We start from the raw sequence: 25,895 nt of genomic DNA on the forward strand, positions 1-25,895 counted from the left end.
CGAAGCTCTTAGGTTCGATTCCCCGATTCCCGGCCGGGACAGAGGTTTGTTTAAATACAAATATTGGTTCTCTGGTGCTTGGGTGCTGGGCTAGCTTGGGTGTTCAACTGTTTGTGTCGCTGTCGTGTCGAATAAGTGAACTTAGTCCTAATTTATTATCCATTGTGATACCCTTTTTCACCGCTCTAGTCAATTGATACTACTCGAAACTAACCGCTGCAGGTGGGTCACTCTCTAAGGGCCACGATTCAGTCACGCAATCGAGATAGAGATGTGGTTCGTGCAGCGTTCCGAACTTCAGAAAAAACAAAACTGTAGCGCCAACCACTAGACTCTATCTCGCTGTTTGTTGATTAGACAGTGACCCCCCTGAATCGTTCGGTCTAAGTATACAGGGTGTTGCAAAAAGGGTATACTAAGCCGAAACCTACATGTGCAGCATGTTATATCTAAGCCCGAAACTGAAATCAGAATTTGAAAATTCGCGATTTTTTTTTTCATTTTCCATAGAAACTTTGTTGGTCACGTGACTTTACTATGGAAATATATTTTTTTTTCGCGAATTTCATAATTCTGATTTCAGTTTTGGGCTTAGATATAACATGCTGCACATGTAGGTTTCGGCTTAGTATACCAATTTTGCAACACCCTGTAGCTACACATGTATGGAATTAATAATTAAGTACTTATGTTCTTATTTCTCCTGCCTTCTTCCCAGTTTAGCTGTGGTCAGGTCCCTTCGTTCTTCGTACTATGTAGTAATTAAGTATGTTATCTTTTATTAATTCTTTAAATAAGCATGCAAAGATACTTAAGTAAAAATATTTTCCTGTATCTACGTGGGAAGTCCACTTATTTATATTTATAGAGGCAGGCAATAAATAACTCTCCGTAGTATAATAAATAACTCTAAGTAGGTAAAAGTAATAAACTTTAAGATACGTGTGTTATTGAAATATAATGTAAGTAATATTGTAATAATATGACATGCAAGTATTTGCATTTTTATTAAATTAACTCGTATCTAACTTTGTTGGATCATCACTGTTGATAAATTATGCGTAAGTATTTTGTCTATAATATAATAATAATAAGTCTACGTATAAGTACGCACCTTGTTCTATAAAATGTATTACTAACATCTTACATCCTAGGTAGGTACTTATAGGTAATGTCAAGCGACTGTTAATTTTAAATGAAATAAGTAAGTAAGTCCATCAGTATTGGGTGTCTTTCCTGTCTTTAAGGGCCCGTACAGGGTGACGTGCCGCGCCAATTTTGGGTTTTCAATGCTCTTCACACAGCACACGCAGTGACACGCACACATGTAAGTTTGCACAGTGGGTCGATAAACTTTTACTCGCCAACTTTATTGACAATTATGTTCAAGTACATTTTGGGTGATTTTAGGGTAAGTAAGTATAATTCTTACTTACACTGGTAGGCACCAGGAAAGAGAAGAAATTAATAGGGGTGCCACTTTACTCTATACTCGGAACCCGATTAGCTTTCTCAAACAAATGTGGTATTTACTTGTAGAAAGGTAACTACAAGTATTAAAGTGTAGATAATAAGTTTCGGGCATCCTCCAGCCAACTGAACCCCGACGACAAAGCAAAGTAAATACATAGTGTCGCAAAAGGGCTATACTAAGCCAAAAGGGGATGACTCAAGGGGTCATTCTGAACAACTTTTGTTCTACGAGATTTGCAAATTCGCGAAAAAAAATATTCGTTTTCCATGGTAAAAAGTCACATGTCCAACAAAGTTTCTATGAAAAAGGTTTTTTTTGTTAATTTCCAAAACTCGTAGAGCAAAAGTTCAGAATGACCCCCTGTCTTACTCCTTTTTACCCGACTGCCGAAGGAGGAGGGTAATGTTTTTTGATTGTATGTATGTATATATGTATGTTTGTCTGTTTCTTTGTTCCCTCCTGTAGCCTAAACGGCTTGATAGATTTTGATGTATGAGGTATTGTTAGAAGCGTATTGATGGCGCGATGGCTATAGGCTATGTGACGTTCCATTAAAATGTACATAGCGCCCTCTTGAGGACATAACGTGATGATCGAAAAAATAATAATTCAACTTTGCCGTGTAAGGTATCAAATGAAAGGACTTGATTTTCACATTACAAAAATATGCATATTGAAGGTATTTAAATAACAACACCAAAATTATTGAAATAAAAAATGATCATGAACTACCTACCGACGTAAAATTTCATAAAATAAAAACAACTAAAAAGTTACAAATAAAAAAATACAATTATAAAAAACTAAAAACCTGACTGTACGCTAAAAACATGAAAACGAGTCCCAATGTTAATGGAAAGTATCGCAGGCGGGGACCAACTTGACCGCCACTCAAGGCCGTTTTCTAAGTAACATTCAGCTAAATGGTGAACCCTCTGCTGGTATAATTTGTTTATATACCGCTTTTTCAATACCTGTAAGTACATTTTTTGGCAGCATAATATTTTTACTTAATTTTAGGGTTTCGAACGTCAAAAGAAAAAAGCAACCGTTATAGGATCTCTTTGTTGTCCGTCTGTCTGACTGACTGTCTGTCACCGCCCTTTTTCTCAGAAACGGGTAAAGATATCAAGCTTATATTTCGCATAGATGGGGAGTACCCCAAAAAAAATATTATGGTACTCCCTGTCCCACACAAGTAAATTGGGGCTTATATTTTTTCCAGTTATTTTGATGTGTATCCTTTTTTTTCTTTGTTGTTTTGTATAAGTATGTGTTTCTTTTCTTTAAATCTGTATTTTTTTTGTTGTTGCTGTCTATGTGTCGAAAAAATGTATCTTTATCTTCTAATCACGCCATCTATCGTTTGTTTTTTTTGTGGCTACTGTCTATAGAAGAAATTCCGTCATTGACAATTTTACGTTACGAATTTATTTTTATTTATTTTATTTTTATTTTTACATTTTCGTGGAGAATCAACAGCATTTTGTTAATAAATAATTATTACTTATGAACACATAACAACTTGATGCCATTAACAGAATGAACTTAGTAAACCCAGTAAACCTAACACATCCAGAGGAAAAACAAAATCTCTTTCTCTCTCTCTGAAAAACATACTTAATAGCCCAAACTCGATGCTTTTAGCTATTAACATCTTTGAAATAAAATTGAGCCACCACCGTGTTACTGCCCTCATCAGATCCTCACGAGACCATACCTCAACCAGCACCAAGAGACTGTATTTTTGATCCCTAACCTAATGTTCGTGCGTATTGTCATCACTTAGATCCATTCGCTATATTCCTGCTCCTCATCAGACCTTTACGAGACTGTAATATCACGAGAATATTGCACACTATCTAATTTAATTTAATGTATTGAATATACTGGAAGAATTATGCTTCCTCAATTTCAAATCAAATTATGTTGGTGTCATAAAAGTTGAAAAAGTGCAATGACAACCAATGTGCAGTGATTTTGTATCTGTACACGATAAGATCGCGAGCTGTCAGTGCTGCCTAAACCGACGTGACCCTTCTTTGGAGGCCAGCGGCCAACTGAGTCAAACGTCACTTGTGTTTATGATTTTATAACACAGAAAGCCGCCATAGATATTTGTATGAAGATTTGAGGGAAAAAAATTGCTCAAGTTTGGGATTAATTTACACAAAATAAGTGTGTGTTTATTAAAAAACAAGGTATTTAGCGCCTAGTCCAAGCCTTTAACTTTATAATATGATAAAAATCATATGAAAATTCTTTATAATTACGACACAGTTGTTACAATACGGGAGTGTGATTGACTGGTTTTTCTTGATATTCTGAAATTAATTTACAGTTATCCATAATCATTTACTTAAATTCGAATGATTCAGCACCTAGCTAGACTCTTCAACTACCTGTGTGATTTTTTTCAAGGCTGTAGAGCATCATTTACTACATAATTCTATGACAATGCCAACCCTCGATTCCCTATTGCAGACCCTTAAGGGACTTATAATTCTAAATGTGAAACAATGAAGGAATACCTACTTAGTGGTCAATATTCCTCGAGTGGTCTGGTAGGAAGGTTGCAAATAAGACTGCTAAAAACAATAGCTCTAAAATGTACTGCCACAGGCAGTGAATATAAATATAATTTCAAAATTCAGTTCATTTAACTACTTAAAACTAACTTAAATTAATTAATTACTATGAATAACTTACAATAAGAACTAAGAACACTTCGATACGCTATCATTATGTTAATACCTAGTTGATCGTTCAACTACAAGTAAACAATATAATACAAAAAAATGAGTAGTTTAAGAGCCTTAGCTCTACATCTAAACTAAGGCGCTACAAATGCGCCCACATCTGAGTAAAACCCAACCGCAACAACCAAAAATATCACTATCTCATTTCCATAAGTCCTTTACACAACTAGCCATCCCTCTCACGCGGCAAGACTCTTCCTCTTCTTCTGCTTGTAGAACTGGAACTGGATCTCGTCAGTCGACAGCCCCTTGGTCTCCGGCAGACAGAGATGGCTATACACGGCGCCGATGAAGCAGACGAGTGCGAAGAAACAGAAGACCATGCCGAGCCCGAAGACAGGGACCGACAGGTTGAAGACTACCACGATCACGAAGTTCATCAGCCACATGCAGCCCATGCAGATGCTGTTGCAGAGACCTCGGACCTGTGGAAAGAAAAATGAAGTTGTAAATCCAGACTTCTATCTACAACATAGTTATAGGGGCGTGAACTGCTACGATAAAAAGATGGTACAGCCGTGCCCCTGTTTTGATCGAATTAATGGTGATGCCCCGAGCTTCTCAAGTCAAGAAGGACATACGACCATGAGTTTTTGTTGTATGTTCCTTTGGTCCACCTTATCCGACCACAAGATGTTGAGTGAACATAGAGGCGAGTGTATAATCTTCCAGTAAAACAGATGCCTGTCAAAGGTGGTCGTGCTAGCATACTGGCGTTGCAACGCAGTCCTATGATAGCTTGTCTCCTTATTTGTTTTGGGCAGAAATACCCAGCCTACTGTCTTAACTCTTAACTCTAACTTATCAAGCAGAAATCCCCCATACCTCAGGCAAGAACACCTCAGCAGTCAGAATAAACGGCACAGTGGCAGCTCCGATGGTGTACGCGAAGGTGTATCCGTAGATGATGCCCACCGTCACCCAGTGAGAGAAGAAGTTCAGCTGGAGTTGTACTCCCAGGAGCAGCGCGAAGACTGCAGAGGTTAGGGCTGAGTAGGTCATGAGGGGCTGTGGAGGAGAATAAGATAGCATTAAACACGGGGTGGACGAAAGGAAGAGGTAGGGTATGGTTTAACTGGCAATCTCTAACTAGATTATCCTTTCACCATGGTGGCTAAGCCTATATAGTTCATATCACCGAAAGCTAAGAAGAATATTAAACACTGTCACACACTGTTAAAGTATTGAGTTCCGAAACGGTTATAAATAGCGATAAAACCATCTTGTGAGTTGTTCTACTCCTATCAACGTCCCTTTGTGCATTGCTGCACCCATACTGCAGTGTTTTTTTCGGGCAGAACCAAGTCTCACACATTTAAACAAACGCCTGTCTACCATGGCCAGAATACGAATCCAGTCTTTAGTCATTCAGTGTACTAACAAATGCAACGGTGTTTGTACCGCACAAAAATCTTATCACCAGCACACTCACCTTTCGTCCATACCGCTCAACCACAACCCCGCAGATCAGACTGGCTATCAACAGATCCACAGCTAACAGTATAGTCGCCAGGTTGGACGGCACTGATGGGGCTGCCTCTCTCATCAGCGGCTCGGCGTAGATCTGCAGCGCCAGGGACCCCATGAGGATGGAGAGAGACATCAGGACTATGACGGTGAGGAGGGCTCGCTTGGAGGATTTGGATTCCCCTGAGGAGTGATGAAGATGTGTGTTAATATTTTTATCTTATTGATAACGTGATGAAGAGGTTTGTTATTCTTTTTCTTATTGGATCATCCAAAAACTCTATACTGGTGGAGTAAACGAGTTATGGACTAGAGACAACGAAGTGGCATAGCGTGGGACGTCCTCCGATCCACTGGTCTGACGACCTTAGACAAGTGAATAGTAGTAGCTATATGCGGTAAGCCGAGGATAGAGTGTTGTGGCGCTCTTCGATTTCGCTTAGTAGATGACGTCTACTTCAGAGCTTTTAAGTCGCAAATATAACAATTGGTGTTTACCTAATATAGTCAACAATATAGAATTCGAATAAAGTTTGTAAAAAACTCCTAAGAGTCGTTTAAATTAATGTAAGTACTGAAACAGAGATGAGTATAATTTAAATACACTACTGGCAACAAACCCCACAAAATAACGCAGCAAAGCGTCAGTACTTACACAGAAACCTCCACGCGGTAGTCTGCTGGCTGGCGGTGGACCCGCCCAGGGTGGTCACCTTGCCCTGGCTCTTGTAGTTCTTCAACAGCTCCTCCACCACTTCTATCTCTGGAGACAACAGGAAGGGAACAGTTTTGAGATTGATAACTTATCATATCACATGTAAGTATTATAGATTGTACCCCCTTATTTATATAAATGTTATAGGACGTTTTAGCTATTGAACGGCTTTCTACAGAGAGGGAGAGAGGGACAAAACAGTTCAATAGCTAAAACGTCCTAAAAGTTTGTAAGTATATAATAATTATTCATATTAAATTATTTGACTATGACCTCTGCCTACCCCGCAAGGGAGTACATTAGTACAAGGCGTGAGTGCGTGTTTTTTTTTTTTTTTTTTTTAAATTATTTGATTCCTTTAGAATTCTTTAGTACACTTGGCCCCTATTTCATCATAACTATACTTCCAAGAAACAATCGCTAATCGCGATAAGACTGCCATTTTTGTGCATATGTAAGTTTTGTGTATGTAAGTTTTGTTCATGTGTGTGTACAAATAAAGAAATCTATCTTATCGAGCATAGTAAGTACTTACCTAGGAGGTTTGGAAAATGATTGTAAAATTATAGCGCCTTGATGTTTGGTTTTAAACGTGGTGATGTACAGAACTGTTGCCAAATCTAAATTATAGGTAGTGCTCATCTATGTGTGTATGTGGGTGAGTTTGTATCTAAAACTGCTTTGAGTTTTACTTAAAACTCCTGTCATACCTTCATCTCCGCGCAGTATCTTGTCTAGACACGGGTCCAACGCCTGCTTAAGTTTGGCGATCTCATGCGCCATCTCTTTAGATGTGATGGAATACCGCCGGTAGAACTTTATCGACTCCATCGCTTCCTGAAACATTTAAAACATCATTTTTACATTAACTCATAACGGTTACTTTCGATGCATGATGGGGAGGTACGTTCAGTCAAGCTGCAGGGGCCGTCCAGAGGCCCCAGCTTACGTAATACGCCAATATTTACACAATACTCAGAAGGCCTAGCACGGGGCGCAAGATGCGTACACCGAGACGTGACAAAAGTTATTTGTCGCTCACACGTTATCGCGATGTTATAGCGAGGCCATCGCTTCGCTCGGCTCTTTAGGGTTAAGAAAATGCCGATAAGATTAGGCTTTAGGGAATGCTAGGTTGAGATGTATGGCCTCGCTTCGCTCTGCTCTTTACGGTTTAGGAAATACCAGTTAAGTTTTTATTGCCTCGCTTCGCTCGGTTCTCTAAGCTTCAGAGTATGCAGCATTGAGATGTATGGCTTCTCTTCGCTCGGCACTTTACACTTTAGGGAATCCTGGTTATGTTTATGTTGCCTCGCTTCGCTCGGCACTCTAGGTTTTAAGAAATTTTAGGAAACAGGTGTCCCAGGCTCTATATAGGTATGCTGCACATATAACCGCGGGGTGTCCCACGCTCTATCTATAGTATATTAGGTATTCCACAAGCAACTCCCTACCTTCTCCCGCCCCCGCTGCATGAGGTACACAGGCGACTCCCGCAGCAGCGCCAGCAGCGCGAGGTACAGCGCGGACAGCGCGAGGTGCGCGCGCAGCACGCCGCGGTATGGGAGCCGCCCGCCCAACACGTACGACACTAGGATGCCCACGTAGTAGCTGCGAAAACAGGGTTGAGGATTTGAATTTTACGTAGATAGATAGATAAACACAGACAACAATATGGCCCCTTTGCAAAGCATCTGTGTACCTCTTTGGGGATTACAGTCGTGAGCATAATATATTATTTATGTATGTAACAACAAGGAAGGGAAAATTAATATAACTAAAATAAGAGAGCCATCCATCAGAGCGTCAAAAAGGCACAAGCTCAGCATGTGAGGCCACAGCTCGGTTTTCGGCTGGACCTTATTAGGTGTTTAAAGTGTGCTCTGAATAGAGATATTATACCTATATGCTCAGGGTTTCTTATGTGTAAATTGAACTAAAGCTACCGACACTGCTCTTATAATCTGTAAGCTGCAAGTGGCAGTGAGCCAAAGATCGTCGATCCAGCGAGCTGTCGCGGTTAACTCCTTGTTTCTTAAATAGTGAAATTCATTACTGAATATTGTGGTGGTTCAGACTTACCCAGAAACGCAGAAGGAAGCCAGCCCGCCCCGGATGGAGTCATGGGCGATCTCACAGATAAACACTGATGACACGGCCTGCCCCGCCGCGCCGAACCCCACCGCGCCCATCGCGAACAGGATGAGGTGCACGTTGTCTGTGAGGATGATGATGGCCCAGCACAACTGAGGAGAGAGGAGAAGGGTAAATGTCAGCTGTAGTTTGGTTGGAAGAGAGAACAAGGGGTTGTATCAGCTGTAGTTTAGTTTGAGGTGCATAAAAGGAGGCTCCCATCGCGAACAGTATCAGGTAGAAGTCGTCAGACAGGATGGTGATGGACCAGTGTAACTGTGGGTAGAGGAAGAAATTGTCAGCTAGTACTCTATTACTTCCATGTTACTTCATCATGCGGTCATTATAAAAAGTTGTAATTTTGTATGCTTATTTAGTTACATAGGTACGGGGATTAGACTGTTTGAGCCACAAACCTTTGCCACAGTAAAATCGTAAGAAAAAGAAAAGAAGATCGGGTTTTGGCGACGTTGGAAAATGTTGTGATGAATATTATTGTAAAATTAAAACAAAATAAAGTGCTCCGCGAAAATTTATGCGGATTACCTATAAGTAGGTACACATATTAATTTGTGATTAGACTAGTGTGGACTGTGATTTAGGAAGTAAACTAGCGGTGCGGCGTATACGAGAAAGTTAAACTATGCAAATCGGACGTTTGGGGTGAGTTAGTATTTACCCGACTGCCGAAGGAGGTTTTTCGATTGTATGTATGTATGTTTGTCTGTTTCTTTGTTCCCTCCTGTAGCTTAAACGGCTTGATTGATGTATGAGGTATCGTAAGAAGCGTATTGACGGCGCGATGGTTATAGGTTATGTGACGTTACATTAAACTGTACATAGCGCCCTCTAGACGACATAACGTGATGATCGAAAAAATAATATTTATCCAACAATGCCGTGTGAGGTATGCGTGGAGGCTTGATTTGCACATTACAAAAATATGCATATTGTAGGTATTTAAATAATAACATCAAAATTATTGAAATAAAAAATGTTCATGAATTAAAACCCGACTGACGTAAAATTTCACAAACTAAAAACCACTACACCACACACCACCACCACCACAGTTACAAATAAAAAAATATAATTACCTACTTATAAACAAACAAAAACCCGACTGCACGCTAAAAAGATGAAAACAAGTCCCAATGTTAATGGAAAGTATCGCAGGCGGGGACCAACTTGCCGCCACACAAGGCCGTTTTCTAAGTAACATTCAGCTAAATGGTGAACCCTCTGCTGGTCCCCGCCTACGATACTTTCCATTAACATTGGCACTTGTTTTCATCTTTTTAGCGTGCAGTCGGGTTTTTTGTTTGTTTATAATTATATTTTTTTTCTCTACACATCTAAGAAGATAGCAGCATAACCGGGATATACGGATAACTTACAATGGCAGACAACCTCAACTTGAGATCATTTGCGATCTTGCGTGGCGTAAAAATCCACTTTCAACATTTTATAATAGTCACCATGTGATTTTACAGGTAAACATAAGTAGAACCAAGAATCTAGGCACGTCATTAGTTCGCTGAACTGAGCAAGAGTCATTTGCAACATCAAATTAAAGTTATCAGCGACATAATACAGCCCAATAAATGTAGATTTAAACATCAGCCAAACCAAACATTTGTTTTTGGAATCAAAGCTGAGACAATCACACTAAAATCCGCATGGAAAATATTATATTTTTTTATTGCTTTACGTGATTTAAGAGTGTTTGTAGATAATCATGTTATTATACTCAATTAGATACGTATATCAACTACTTTCCACTGAAATTTTCATCCACGGATGTTTACATTACGTGAAGGCACTATTAGTTAGTAAGTAGCACGTGGAATTTGGGATTTCCATTTACGAAAACTACTTTGACTAAACTAATAAATACTAAACTACTTATACCTATAGACCGCTTTCTTGAGGTTGCCTGCCTCTACTACATACATAGGTATAACATATTTATGTATATGTACTTACATGTCTCTCTATGTATGTAGTAGAGGTAGGTAGGTCCTTAGGTTTAACCTTCTGAGACAACCCTTTGATAATGACTTACGTAAATTTAAGAAATACTCTGTTATTTATGTGTATTCTGTTTAGGACATTAGGAACAGTCTCCATTATAATAAAAGAATAATATTATATATATATATATATATATATATATATATATATATATATATATATATATATATATATATATATATATATATATAATATTATAATATATATATAAATATAATACGTAATACATAATAATCATAAAAAAAGATCACGGAGAGGTCCTTTACCATAGCTTTTTTTGGACTACACACAAGTCGTATAAATAATTATCTTAGTATATGTTACCATTCATGGTGATAAACCTTGAACTTTATGTGTAAGTACCTAATAAAAGCTCCAACTATGTATACATAAACCTACTTAAACCGTAAACCAACAAAATCTGTACATGTGAGAAGTGAGAACCGCACAAAGGTAAGCGTCCAACTATCGGTATCGTAGTACCGGATCAACGGTTTTTAATAAATGTATGCAGAAAGGGCGCGGGCGTCGGCATTGCTGATGAAGAGGACACACTTGTGTGAATTGAATTTCTAAACAAAGATACTGCCTACCTTCGATGCGTACGATGCTGAAACTTGTACATACCTTACCTCACCCAAAATACAACGCAATTAGTAAATAAGTACCTCGGACTAAATATTTTAACCCTCTATCAAAGAACAGATCTCTGTACCTAAGGGCCTAAGGGTTTTTTACCGTGTCGTATTTCAAACTTCCCTAACCACTTACCACATAAGGCAGTCCGAACAGCATCGCCGCATATTTCCGGCCCAATTTGTCCATGGCATACCCACACAGCGGCGTCGCGATCAGCGCCCCCACGTTGGGCAGGCTGCCCAGAAGCGAGTTCTGGATCGGGGTCATCGGGGCTGATAGATGGGTGTCGTTCGACATGAAGTTGGTCACCGTGTAGGAGGGCCACGCTGAGATGAACCCGGTCAGGGAGGTGAGGTAGGCAACTGGAAGAGAAGGTGAATGCGGTTAAGTTAAGCGTCCGTAGTCGAGCTAGCTTCAGTGATCGTAACTGGTTAAGCAACACGTATTGGCACGTTCAACCATTGGATGGGTGACCGATTTCAAGTGGTTTTTTTCTGGATGCTTCCGTGCTTCGGACGGCACGTTAAGCCGTGGGTCCCAGTTGCTGCGTCGGCAGCAGTCGTTAAGCCTAGTCAGAGGCCCCCGGGCAGGTAGAAAACATCTGACAGTTGGGTTGCGCACTTACCCGACCACTCTCTCAAAGCTTGCTTGTGTTGGGGTCCACCAACCCGAAATAGTCCAGCGTGGAGAACGAAGCCTTAAACCCTACCTTCATTGGAAGGAAACCAGTGCCCCAGCAGAGGGGACGTGTGGGTTGTTATGATGATGATGTGGGGGTGTGATGGATCGTATCAGAAATGAGGTTAGGAGGACTAAGGTTACCGATGTAGTGTAGCTGTCAAAATATGCTAGCTAAAGCGGCAGTGTACCTAATAAAAAGGTATAAGTATGGTTTTCTTGTACCTCCTGTAGGTTGGCTGGTAGAAAATGATTTTAGCATAAACCTTTTGTACACTTAATGTTATACTGTATAATTTGTGCAATAATTAAAGTATTAAAGGGTTGATAGTTATTAAGTTCTCGATAATTTACAATCCTTTCGCTTCACTTCTGTCTGATTTATCAAACGCGGAACCTTTGATTGTGGATCTTACAAATGTCAAGTTAACAAATCCATTACGAATATTATAATAAATTGTTTATTGCACATAAAAACATAAGAACAAAGGCGAAATTAATGCTAGTCGCATTCTCTACCAGTTAACCTTTGGTGATGTTGCCATAGTTACTTAAATATTGTCATGGGCTTTAAATTAACACCAATAGCATCTAGATTAATTAAATTAAATTTTGGGTGCTTTTGGCTGATGGGAGATGCCAGTAGGTAGCTAGGTAACCAACAGGAACCACTTTGTAATGGTAATGATAAACTTCACCGTGAATGTGAAAATTTAAAAAAAGAAACAGGACCTAATGAAAAAAAAGGTTATACTAACTTGCCATGGCAGCAATGACTTGCGTTGCAAACGCAGCAGGTTTCAGTTTCTCAGCTTCCATTTCTGATAAATTATTAACTACTAATACTAATTGAGTACTAAATAACTTTATAAAAGTTATTAAAAATAAAATTATAAATAAATACAAATCACACTATCCACTGATCAGCACTTTTTTCAAACTAACCGTTGCAAGCTCGCGGCACTTAATAAAACACCCACATTGTAAACGCAGGCATCCTTTTTCATAATTGCTCGTCAGTACATAATCCCGCTATCACAGTAAATGCTTAGTAAATAAACTGTAATTGCCACTCTATATAACCACGTGATTACCAGCTGTGATCTTACGCTGTCTTGTCTTACCCAGACGAGATCATTTTGTTTTCATTTTGAACTAATCTCTTCTAATGTATACCTCGGCCTACCCTGAAAGAGGTTATACATAGTAGCTTGAGTATTAACGAAGAGTTATGAAAAATTTATGCATAGCTTTTTTTATGGTAAAGTACTTAGATATTAGCCCCCTTATTCATAGAGAAGTTACAGAACGTTTTAACTAATATACTGTTTTGTCCCTCTCCGACAAAGAACAATTTGTTCTTTGAAAGAAAGGGACAAAACAGTTTATTAGTTAAAACGTCTTGTAACTTTTCTATGAATAAGGGGGTAAAACTATGAACACTGTTCCTTAAAATTTCATCCCTTAGGGGCTTTCAATAAGTACTTAAAACAACCTAGAAGGTAAACTATATAATAATGTTTACGCTCACAAATACACTAATGAACTTCAATTCTGACTTCAATAAACTACTTAAGATAAACAACTGTATTTTTGCCACATTTAGGTCGTCTAGACGCGACACATCTCAGGTTATTGTAGAGTGTAAGAACAAGAACACATGGAAGTTATAATTACTGGCCTCTCAGGATAATAACAGAAAGGGCAGACAGGCTCGCAAGTGAAATCAAAATTCAAGCCAAATCTATGTCTTGCAGTGAGATACTTAAAAAGTTAAATGAAGTTCATGAAGTTACTAAAGTATCTATGGAGAATATTTTTTTTGTGATACCCCTTTCGGCTTACGAAGCATGCCCTTTAGGCAACCCTCTGTTTAAAATTAAGTTTAAGTACTTACTTATGTAGGTATAATTTTATTATTTTCACCAAATTACTCCTAAAAAGTCTAGCTTAATGACGTCGTTTGCAATATTAAAGGTAAGTACATTTAACAGCGCATCAGAATATTGCCAATTAAAAACGTAATGGTGTCGACATTTTTAAAGTGAAACTTTTTCATTGATCGTGATTCGTGAGTGTATAAAGGAAGTTCTGGACTATGCTGAATAAACGATTTATCAGAGAGAGACCGAGACAAAGTTGAATTATGTTCCTTTATTACTCAATAAATTTGTCTTATTTATAAATTAATGTATTGTTTTCTTCATTAAGTAGGTAGTACCTAAAACGGTAGTATTAAGTTATTATAAATTCCTCGTATTGACCTTATCTTACTTTACTTACTTGTTATTACTATTGTATCCAGTGTCAAAGAGTCTTAATGAGTAGCTCTGATAAGTTTTCAACGTACCTAGTTCACCTACTATTATTTACTCACCTACTATTAAAATTTGCTTGCGATTTCAGCTTTTGGCTCCCAATACGATTCATCCATTTCAGCTCAGCAGTTCATTATCGGCACATATAATATGATTTATTTTTACATATATTTTTTTTTCAATTAAATTATACTTAACCCATTTTAAAGCCAAGCGCAGCTCGCGGGCAACAGCTAGTTAATCGTAATAAACTAGGATTAGACTAAAATAGAATCGCTTATCTTGTAATTATCATTGTCTACTGCTATTCATAGCACCGTTTGTCACCTAGCGCCACTAGATAGTACTGTATCCTCGGCCTTCCTCTCTTGCTGAAAACCTATAGGTCCATACTAGTGGTGTGGTGACAGTATAATATGAATAATGAAATACTATTGGATAGGGCTACCATTGAGTGAGACACCATGAAGGTGCCAGTACGGAGTGTTGCAAAAATGGTAGGTATTTATAAGTAGTACCTAAGCCAAAATGGAGTAACTCAGGGGGTCATCCTGCTATCCTGGTACGGGGCACAAGACGCGCACGTCAAGACGTGACAAAAGTTATCCGTCGCACTCGCTCTCGATGCCGCGTGATGAGAGTGAGCGCGATGCAAAAGTTTTGTCACGTCTTTGATATCCTTTCAACTTTCTGAACCACTTCTGTTCTACAACACCCTGTATAATATGCATGGTCCAATGCTCTGGAGTGGAGGCCGCGACTAGGCAAACGTAGTGTGGGACGCCCTCCGGCTAGATGGGGTGACGACTTGCGAAAGGTGGCTGGTTATGATTGGATGCGGAAAGCTAAAGTTCGCATCCAGTGGCGTGCTTTGGAGAGGCCTACGTCCAGCAGTGGACTGCTATAGGCTGATGATGATGATGATGATGAATGGTCTCTGGGTAAGGATTCCTACTGACTATCTTGTAACGATGGAAATTTTCACCCCAAATAGCAATATTCTAAACCTAGGTCGTAATTTAACAATTTGTTTAGCAAATCACCTTGTTTACATTATTTTAATTCATATCTACCTGTGTGACTAGATCGTAAAAGAGTGAAGACACGTTTTCTTTTCTTAACTTGATAATGAGGGAAGGCGTGGCACAGGGGGCCTATCGCGAAGTCAAAATGAAGTAACAATAATTTACAACGTAATAATTTGTGTCAAATTCAATAGAACAAGTTCGCGATAGGCGGCCAGAATCGATTGAGGATGAAACGAAGGTCTACTCTTCGGCTCTATGTCCCTGATTTCAACGCACTTAGGGATCTGACTCTGATGATGATTATCTTGATCTAAATAAAGATAGGTAAATAGTTATACAGAATGTCGCAAAAGTGGTATACGAGTACTAAACCGAAAGGTCTCTGGGGGTATATTCTATTATATTCTGAGAGGGGGTAATGTTCCTGTGCCTGGCTCTCTAGTAGAACATTTTTACCTACTTATAACCCCTTGTTTCCCTTCAACTCAGCCAGCCTAGCACCCAAGTAAACTGGAGTAACAAGACTGGGTGTTGTAATAGCTCAGATAAGCGCTCTGTAGCTGTAGGTCTTAGATAGATAATCTCGTTTCTGTAGTTGATGGACATGCTAACATATTGTGTCTAATTGTCTCATCTACGTCCCTACATGTCCTAGTAAGGTACTAAGGTACTAGTTTATTTCCCTAGTATTCAGGTAGGTAAGTAAGTGTTCATAAATTTAACGTTATTTATGCAACAAATCCCATTGCTACGGAACAGGTTTATGGTATCGGTTAGCTAAGGTGCCAATTCTATTTACACTTATTTCAGTATTTCTATATCAATGAAATAAAACTTCATGTTTATAAGTAAAAAAAAGTTTATTAATTTTCTACATAATACATTTTGTACAATATAAATGCTTAACTATATGTACATTATCAGCTAAAACCTGGTAATCACAAAGTTATAAATATTATACTTCCTTATTTACTTATCCATTTATTCGTAACGTTAGTTTAAATATTAATTGGCAGTGTAAATAGTTAAACTTTTAATAAACTTAAGACTGGCTTCTTAATTTGTTACTTAAAGTAAACTGTTTCTAAACTCGATTAAGCTCAAATAAGTGCATTGAGAAACCGTCTTAACCCTCACTCACATGTTAACATAATCAAAAATACTTATAAACTTTACTGTAAAAGAAATCCTATACGGACTTTAATACTTCAGCACATCTAGCACCGTCAAACGAGTCGTTTAAAACGATACTTCTAATCTAGCCTCTCTCAAATTTAAACTACCCAAAAATACTTCACGACATCTTCACAACCCTCGTCTTCTGCCAGCAGTAGGAGGCGATGGCGCTGCTGGCCAGCGAGGCAGCCAGCACCAGTAGACCCCCCCAGAAGGCTATGGACGGGGCTACACACAGGCCAGTCTCCACTGGCAGGTCCTCAGGGAAGACCACTCGGATGCCTTTCCCGATGGTGGTAGGGACCGGCTCGATGGTTCTGTTCCCCACGTGGATGACGTCCCTCCTCCTGCGCTTCCTGGGCTCGATGCTGCCGGGGTTGGGGCACACCTCGCAGTCCGTCTTGCACAGCTCCACATCGCACTGGATGATCAGGTCCATCTCATCAGGGAACTTGAAGGCGTTGAAGAACGCAAACGCTATGATAGAAGCGCCCGTGTTGCCGGTCTCCTTGGTCTTCTGGAACGCTCCAAACAGTTTTGGTTTGAGCACGCAACCTTCATGGTCGGTTAGAGGCACCACGTGACGGGATTCCGAGTCTCTGGCTACGCACTCACGGACAAGGATGTCGAAGCCTGGGTCACCAGTTACAGAGACTACCAAAGTCATGATTTCTCCGATCTTGATCAAGCCGTTGGCTTCAGGCGCGAAAGGTCCTCTGCCGACCTGGATGTCCAGACGAGCCATGGCGGTGTCTCCGCTGAAGTTGCTGGTGATCTGGTTCAACATGCCCACGCTCAGAGACGACACCAGTTGTTTGGTCAGGTTGCCTTCCCACAGACATCTAACGCGGCGGATATGGTCCCAAACCTCCTGAATTCCAGGCTCGTTTTGCAGAACCAACACGTTTTCTAAGTAAGCCTGTCCCTCATTCTCGAAGTCGCTGAAGAATCTGGTGCCGCAGCTGTTGAGGCTCACAGTGAAGGAGTATTTAACCTGGTTGGAGTTCTCCTTGACGTAGATGCACTCGGGCTCGTTGAAGTGGTCCTGCGAGTAGATGATGCCGTTGTAGGGCTTGTTGAACTCGATGTTGATGGTCATCATCTCCTTGCCGCAGTCGACGGTGATGGCGTGGATGTGGGGCGGGTGGCGGTCGTCGTCATCAGGTGACACTTGAGGAGAGTTGTTGGAAGGGGTTCCCTCGGGCTGCGGCTGCGTCTCCGGGCGCTGGCTGGGCTGGTAGGCGGGCGACGTGGGTTGACTAGGCTGGTACGATGGCTGGGAAGGTTGGTAGGATGGGGAGGAGGGGTAGCTGCTGGGCTGTTGAGGTTGAGGAGAGGAAGGTTGACTAGGTTGGTACGATGGCTGGCTTGGTTGGTAGGTGGGTTGACTGGGTTGGTAAGCTGGCTGGCTGGGTTGGTAGGGAGCTTGAGTAGGTTGGGAAGAGGATGGTTGGTAGGCTGCCTCAGTAGGTTGGCTTGGTTGGTAGGCAGGTTGGCTGGGTTGGCTGGGCTGGTACGGCGGCTGCGACGGCTGGGAGGGTTGGCTGGGTTGGTAGGCAGGAGGGGTGGGCTTGCTGGCTTCATAAGGCGGCTGGTAGGGCGTCTCGGCGGGCTGGCTGGGCTGGTAGGGGCGGTTCGTCGACGGCCCCTCGCTGTAGGGAGGGGAGGGACGGTTGCCCGCAGCGGGGTACCCCCCCAGGGGGGGGAGGTAGGTCGCCGGCTCGAAGGGCCTCGGCTTCTCCGGCTTGCCTCCGAAGTACTGCCGAGCTGGAAACAAGTGAAATGCCCCGTTAAATTTCATCATTACTTACTGAAGATAGGGATTCCCGGTATCCGAGGGAGATTATTATCATTTAAAAAAATATTATTTAAATAGAACAAACTCGTACGCAGTGTTTTACGTTGTTACTATTTAGATAAGATATTTTAATCTTTTTCACGCTATGTTGTTAAGTTGGATGATTTTTTTATGATCGATACAATATGACTCCTAAAATAGACTACTGATACAGCTGTGCGATGAGTGTAAATTGTAAATGATGACGAGGTACAAATTAATCCATAAATTCAGTATTTATCTGGCATAAGAGGCAGCAACAACTATTTCTGTAAAAGGTAGGTCATTAATAAACAAAAACATTAAGTACATCAATATAATAAAATGTTACACAATACAAAAATCTAGTAAAAACCATAAGTAAATGTCGAAATTTTTCAGGCTCAGCAGTGGGGTGCTAGCAATGGAATGGAGGTGACAAGAGAAATACAGCGAATTTATTTTGCAATAGCACCTTCAAAAGATGGAAATACCTAGTGTCTTGAGTGCTCATAAAAAGAAGTCCCGGCGGTGATTATAATGATAAAGGTGCTGCATAAATACACTGAAATTTTAATTTTTAAGACCCCAAAAATGTAAACGCATAATAAACTATATAAGTAGTGCGTGCAAATCGTTGCACCTTGATTGGTGGCTACCCTTAAGGCGGTTCGGTCGCTTCGACTTTTCTTACAATTTGAAAATCTACTTGTGAAACTTTTGTTGAAATGTCGAGAGGGCTGAACCGCCCCAAGCGCTAAACCTGTGCATAAATGGTAATGGAATGGTGTGAGCAAGCGAACCTTTCCTATTCCTCTGCTGGTAGACCCCCTGGATCCACTGCAGCAGGTTGCTGACCATGTCGTCCACCTCAGCTTGCTGGTGAGGAGCCAAGTCCGCTGGAACATGACGGCCAAGTGACTTACTGTCGCAGGAACCTCGAGCCAACACCAGGGAGAATTTACATGAGGTGAGGAGAGGAATAGACCACGACCAAAAATGAGCAAGGAGTTAGAAAGAAAATAAACTGGTTTAAGTAAGTAAATGGTGGAGTCAACACTACGGAGAATTTACATGAAGTGAGGAGAGGAATAAAAATAAACAAAGACAAAAGATTAGCAAGGAGTTAGAAAGAACTAATAATAAGTAGTCATGCCGGAGTCAACACCCGAGAGAATTTACATGAAGTGTGGAAAGGAAGACGACGGATTGAGCAGGTGCCGGAGTCAATACCTGGAAATATTTACAAGAAGTAAGGAGAGGAAGAGAAGGGATTTGGACCAAAGATGACCAAGGAATTAGAAAAGGATGGAACTGATTTACTGATACCGGAGCTGGAACCAATACCCAAAAACAGTATACAAAGATTCTTCTGAAAGTGTAGAGATAACTATTTAAATCGAAAAGAAGTTGGTATTGTTTTTCAAAGATGCTGGCGGAGATGTTTGAAGAGAGCAACAACTTATAGGTATACAAGAAAGTGCCATCACCTAGTGAAATTTCTTTTAGTGAGACTACCGCAAGAATTAGAAAGAATATAGACAAACCCAAGAACATGGATCATTCATTAGATCCTGAATATTATAAAAATAATTGAGGGATTTTGAAAACTGTACATGAAATGAGAGCGACAGTCAAAGCCTATATTATATGATAGATGTAGGGATTTTAACAAAAGAAGGAAAAGGAACGGTTGTCTAAAGGTATTAGATGAATTGGTTCACCCAACTCCACGTCATTTTATTTCTAGAAGATACAGCTTTACAAAGAAGTTGTTATATAAGTTTAAAAGTTTACTTAATTTATGAAAAACAGAGTTGATGAGTTTTAAATTGTAAGTGAAACATATCATTCGATACATGCAAGAAATAAAACGTTTATAGAAAGAGTAAAGGTAAGAAGAATAAATCAGAGTTAAGATATTATACATTTTTATGTTGGTATTTACACAGACAATAAGTTTAAGTAGTGTTTAGATCCCAACTAAGAAAATTACATCGGTATTATTGTTAAATTTTGGTGGGTAGGTAAATGATCATGCTTGTTTAATTAAAAGAATAACAAAATGAACAATTTAATAGATTATGGCCATGTGTCTAAGGTGAGATAAATTAAGTACCTACACACGACATTGGCGACGCTATTCTACGTCATACAAAAATAAGAAACACTTCGGCAAGTCCAAAACTAACAAAACCATTGATAGTTATCAGTATCTATCGCTAGTTAATCATCAAAAAACATAAAGTAAGCCTAAAAGTCTGTACAAGTGAATTTTCCGGAAAAATCCAGTTATCATGAAGACTAAACAAATAATACTAAGTCTGGCAATCAAATTTCATGCTCGTACCCAATATTTTAAAAATAGCAGCCGTCATATTTTTAAAAGGGTGATTATTTTATGGCGTTTTTTTATACGGTAAACCAAAGTATTTTTTTCAATGAATAGTTTTGGTCTAAAAGGTTAATCAAATTGTTATAAAAAGTCAATTTAATAACAATACTTATTTCATTTAAATCATTTCGTATTTATTACATAATCATTAGAAAATCTAATTATTATACCTCATATAGTAACTAGTTATATCTCTGGTATCCAAGAAAAACACCCTGTATTCGTAAATTAGCCTTTACAAAGTGCGTCATTTACTCGCAAATTAGCTTTACAAATATTGACCATAAAAGATAAAGTTAATCATGCAATAAGCAGTGTTTTTATTTTCCTATTCTACACTAATTTCTATGTTACTGTATAAGTAACTAGTTTCAGTATAAGTAGGTATAACTGTAAAGGTGTTTTATTAACTTTAGTTTGTTGTTTAGGGAGTTGTGAGTACCGAAGATAGAAGGTAACGTATCTAAGGTAGAGTAGTAAGTAGTTAATCCCCATTTCTGATTTGAGAATATTTGGTATGTTACTTTAATTAGTACACGGCACATATACAGATGATTCTTCCTGAAGAAATTTCCTCAAATTAGAATTGAAGGGGATTTGTGTGCTAAATACTGGACTAAAAAGAAGACACAAAAACTACTCTAGAAGGGTAACAAACAAAACATCAACGTGCAAACCATGCGTGTAGTGTAGAATTACCGCTTTAGCAGAATTGTTGGTTGGAATACTTATTTTATGATTATTTTCTTGTTTTCATGAAAAAACTTAACACTTCACCATAAGTTATTCAATAGGCGGTTTACCCTATATAAAATAATAAGTTAACCACAATGTTTATAACATTTGATAAGCAATGTCATATTTTTCTTAAATAAAATCTGCAAAAGCGGCGATTTTTAACCACCCTGTGTGTACGTACCCTTCTTACTCTTTTTTGACGATTCTGTAAAAATATGTCAATGGCTTTGAAATGAGTGCAATAATGGATGAAATAAAATAAAAATACTTAGCATGATAAATAGTATGAATTGGTGTGTAATATCGCAGGCTCAGAAGTGATTATAATAATTTAGATGCGTGATTTTGGAATACAGCTTTTAATTAAGTACAATAGCCAATAAATTGTGCATAGCGGTGCATATTGCAGCATTGAGTGAAAGATAAGACCAATTAATATTTTTGTTTCTAAAATTTAGTTGACCTATTGCACACTAGATGACGCCACACGTTGAGACAAAAATATGACTTTATTGTTGTTGATTTATGAAATTAGATTAGCATCTTAATCTCATTGCATCATCAACATTGTTACTGAATGTATTTAAATAAATCTTAATTGGGTACATTTGATAGTAATTGAGTAGATTACATTTTCGTTGCAGCATTATAACGCCACCTAGTGAATATTTACAGTACCACCAGTGCACTTTTGGTTTTACAGTGCTGCTTATTACTTACAACTAAGTATACACAAACGTTCTTAGAACATTGATTCTAATTTCTAATTAATTTAAGTACACCCCGCGCCAATGAACGCCAACGAAAGAACTTCTTTTGTACTGGGAGTACTGGGACGGTAGTTACATTGGCTTATTTTTTATTACATTGGCACGGTATGTACACAATTTTATTCAATAATATTTGTTGACTGAACAGGGGAAGTCTTCTGCCCAGCACTGGGACACTATAGTATACAGAGTGTTGCAAAAAGGGTATACTAAGCCGAAACCTACATGTGCAGCAGGCAGCACCCTTTTTGCAACACCTGGCCCTGTAGCACGGTGCGCGTGCGACGCGACGTGACAAAAGTTCTCCGTCGCGCTCGCTCTTGAGACTGCGCGATGTGAGTAAGCGCGATGCAAAACTCTTGTCACGTCTTAAATGCGCCCCGTACTAGCCCTTCTGTACAGGTTATTATTTATATTATTAATTTAGTAATAATAACTTACGCAGTCTTGGACTATCAGCGGCGGACGCCAGCGCCAGGCTCACGAGGAGAGCGCTCGCCCACAACGCGCCGCGCAGCGCCATCTGTTGACAACACATGACACTCATCAGCAACTTCAGTAGTCTGTGCTTAGATAGTTAAGCCAAGAATCATTTTTTCAGTGTAAAAATTATCATCAGCCAATAATCGTCCACTGCTGGACATACTTAGGCCTCTCCCAAGGAGCCAATTTCTCCATAGTCGGTTAGAGCGTAACCAGGGAGTAGTGGTTGACTTGACACATTTGTCATGAATTTTATATGGAGATGAAGTTTAATTTATAAATCAATCCCTGTCGGTTAGATAACCGGCTATTGAGAAATGGGCACTTAGTCTTTCAGTCAGGTCAGCGTTGACTACCCCCAGTAAGTATAGTTTGTTATTAAAAAAAAGCAAAATTTTATAATTTTGTAAGTCAGTGTGTCAAAGATATTCGATCCAATCATGCGAAATTTCCTTAACACCATGTAACTTTAAAACGTTCTTTCCTATAACTGGAGTTTTTTGCTTTGCAAATGTAATAATGAAACTGCAAGTTACAAAAGGTCACTAAGTGCTAAGCAAACCATCCTCGATAATAAAACGCGTGTAATATTGTTGCATAAATCGTGGCGTCTTCGCTAGAAGTGGGCCACGCTTCGGCTACTTGTAGACTAAGAGCCTGTTTCACAATTTGTAGAGGTTATCTGTGAGCTTAAAGTCATGATGTCACTCTTTGTTTTTTTTTTTACAGTGACTGGAAGAAAAAAATCTTTTTCCACTTTTTTCAGACACTTTGATTCAGAGTGTAACATGTAAAGAAAATAATATGATGAATATGATTCAGCACTTTTTGACATCTTACTGAAAAGCCGAAACGAGACTAAAAATAGTTCTCCATCTTCGGCTAAATATCGTATTTTTCGTCCAAAAACACTTTCTCCTGACCTCTAGCATAAGTCACGCGTAGAGTACGGAGATGTTTCATGTAAAGTGTTTAAACTTATGTAACGGTGAGTGTGAGCGACGCGGCTGTGTGAATATGAGTGACGGGGGCGACGGCCTGGCGGATGAAACGCGGCGGTTTTATAAGTGACTAGCTGTTTCCGCGAGCTTCGCTTCGCCTTAAAAAGTTTTCCCGTGGGAATTCCGGGGTAAAAAGTAGCCTTTATTATTTCTCAGGGTCTAGACCATATGTGTACCAAATTTCATTCCAATCCGTTCAGTAGTTTTGGCGTGAAAGAGTAACAGAGTGACAGACACAGTTACTTTCGCATTTATAATAATAGTTAGGATTAGGATTAGTTAAACCGTCCGGAAAACGGTCAAATTGAATATGAAAACCTCTAGTACGGAATGACTATTTTCAAGGATGATTGGGCGTTTAGTAAGTTAACTTAACCACTACCCTACTAAATAGTTCATTCGTCCTTAAAATAAACAAATATTTATACAAAAAAACGCGGCGTTTCAACCGCTTGCTCACAGCGTGTAACCTTTGACACTATTATACTTCGCTAGTGTGTCGTAATCGCAACTACAAACACAGAAATATTAGCGGTGACAGCAATCGTTCACTTTGCACTATTCAATATTACAAGTTGCTGTTGCCAATTGGTTACCTGTCGACACCTTTAAAATATATTCAGACGTTTGCTTCTTCAATAAAAAAAATAAATTAAAATGATACTATTTATGAAAACATAGTTAAATAAAATAAATAATAAATAAATAGTCATTTATTTCGGGTATATAAAGCCCATATCAGAACATTACATCAATAATAAAATTATAAAATTAAAATTAAAGTTAAAATTAGGCACATTCGGAAAATAATTCTATGTCATTGTCATTATTTTTATTATTAAAATTATTACGTTAAAATAAAATCATATTTATTTAACATTTCCAGAGCGTTGCACCTTCAACCAATGTTGGTAGAATGGATGGTTAATATTGTCACACTACGTGCTTAAGATCACATTTGATGATCCACGTAAACGGTCCCAGAACGAAGAGCTATTTTTGTTCTTATAATAGCAAAGAAGTCAGGGACTCTGGCCTCCGCGAACATGCCCGATGCACTGCAGAAACATTTATACAAAAAAGTTAAGTAGGTACTTATTATCATTATGTAGGGGAAAAGGGGTAGTAACTGGCCACTTAAGCACCTTGGCCACTTTACGTGTGTGCTCCGTCTAAATGCATGATCTGATTTAGGTGATTTATATATCTAATGATTCACTAGATCCTGTTGATTGTTTTTATGATCAATTTAATAATCAATAAGAACTATCTATTTAAATATCTTTATTTAAATGAAAACTATCACTTTTGTGTAGTAACTGGCCACAAATTTTAGTAACTGGCACCCTTATTTTGCAGTAACTGGCCACCTAATATAATTAACCTTATAACTACTGCAAACATTATAAAAAACCTATTATAATTAATGTGTTATGACGTAGTATATGTGTTAACACTTAATAATGAGAAATACCTTATATTTCTTAACAAATAAACAGTTCATCGTCATCATTACGTCCCCACCTGCCGGGGCACGGGTTTCCTTCCAATGAAGGAAGGATTTTCTAACAAAATTTAATATAAAAACAAAAAAACTTCTACAATTTAATACCCTTTCAATGTAATTAGTGTAACAACGTCACAATTCACATATTATTGTGACAAAAATAAGTTTCTTATCTTTAAATCATCGCAAATCTTTATTAACAATCAAATTGAATTATTTCAAGTTTATATTAAGTCAAATCCTTAAATCTTAGCTTCTTCTTGAACTAATTTTAAGATAGTATAAAATACAACTTGCTACATACAACGCACGGACACTGAGAGAGGACGAGAATATGGTGTAACACGAGGTTGAGCTGGGCAAAAAAATAAGGACATCTTAAAGCTATCGGAGAGCGATGGTAGCTCAGTCGGGTAAGCGCCCGCTTCTCACGCCAGAGATGCGGGTTCGAATCCCGGTGCTGACATGTACCAATTAGTTCTTTTGACTTAAGTACAATGTATACCATCACTCTTACGGTGAAGGAAAACATCGTGAGGAAACCTGCATGTCTAGATTTTGCACGTCTAGATATGTGATCCCACCAACCTGCAGTGAAATGCCAGCATGGTGGGAAATGGTCCAAGCTTAGAAAGGCAGTTTAGACCTTGGGGATATGCACAAAGGTTCAATTCGAGGGAGCCAGGTGCAGGCACTGACACCCCCACACAGAATAGAATAGAATAGGGCTATCGGAAATCCTTAGAGAGGGACACGATAACCCT

The 25,895-nt window shown here is 39.0% G+C and overlaps 2 protein-coding genes across 2 annotated transcripts; both read right to left on the minus strand.

Annotated features, from left to right (window-relative positions):
- Positions 1 to 4,078: 4,078 nt before the first annotated feature.
- On the minus strand, positions 4,079 to 12,850 carry LOC105395547 (facilitated trehalose transporter Tret1). Its single transcript, XM_048628391.1, has 9 exons — positions 12,658 to 12,850; positions 11,354 to 11,583; positions 8,498 to 8,661; positions 7,870 to 8,026; positions 7,126 to 7,252; positions 6,356 to 6,463; positions 5,666 to 5,883; positions 5,059 to 5,241; positions 4,079 to 4,658 (listed from the first exon to the last, which is right to left on the minus strand). The coding sequence occupies exons 1-9, from the start codon at positions 12,716 to 12,718 to the stop codon at positions 4,413 to 4,415; spliced, it is 1,494 nt and encodes a 497-aa protein (XP_048484348.1). The 5' UTR covers positions 12,719 to 12,850; the 3' UTR covers positions 4,079 to 4,412.
- A 3,242-nt stretch (positions 12,851 to 16,092) lies between these two features.
- LOC105390848 lies at positions 16,093 to 21,569 on the minus strand. Its single transcript, XM_011562214.3, has 3 exons — positions 21,552 to 21,569; positions 19,041 to 19,136; positions 16,093 to 18,188 (listed from the first exon to the last, which is right to left on the minus strand). The coding sequence occupies exons 2-3, from the start codon at positions 19,096 to 19,098 to the stop codon at positions 16,540 to 16,542; spliced, it is 1,707 nt and encodes a 568-aa protein (XP_011560516.3). The 5' UTR covers positions 19,099 to 19,136; positions 21,552 to 21,569; the 3' UTR covers positions 16,093 to 16,539.
- Positions 21,570 to 25,895: the final 4,326 nt, after the last annotated feature.

Source organism: Plutella xylostella, chromosome 20, assembly GCF_932276165.1.
Source record: "Plutella xylostella chromosome 20, ilPluXylo3.1, whole genome shotgun sequence".
Lineage (NCBI taxonomy): Eukaryota > Metazoa > Arthropoda > Insecta > Lepidoptera > Plutellidae > Plutella > Plutella xylostella.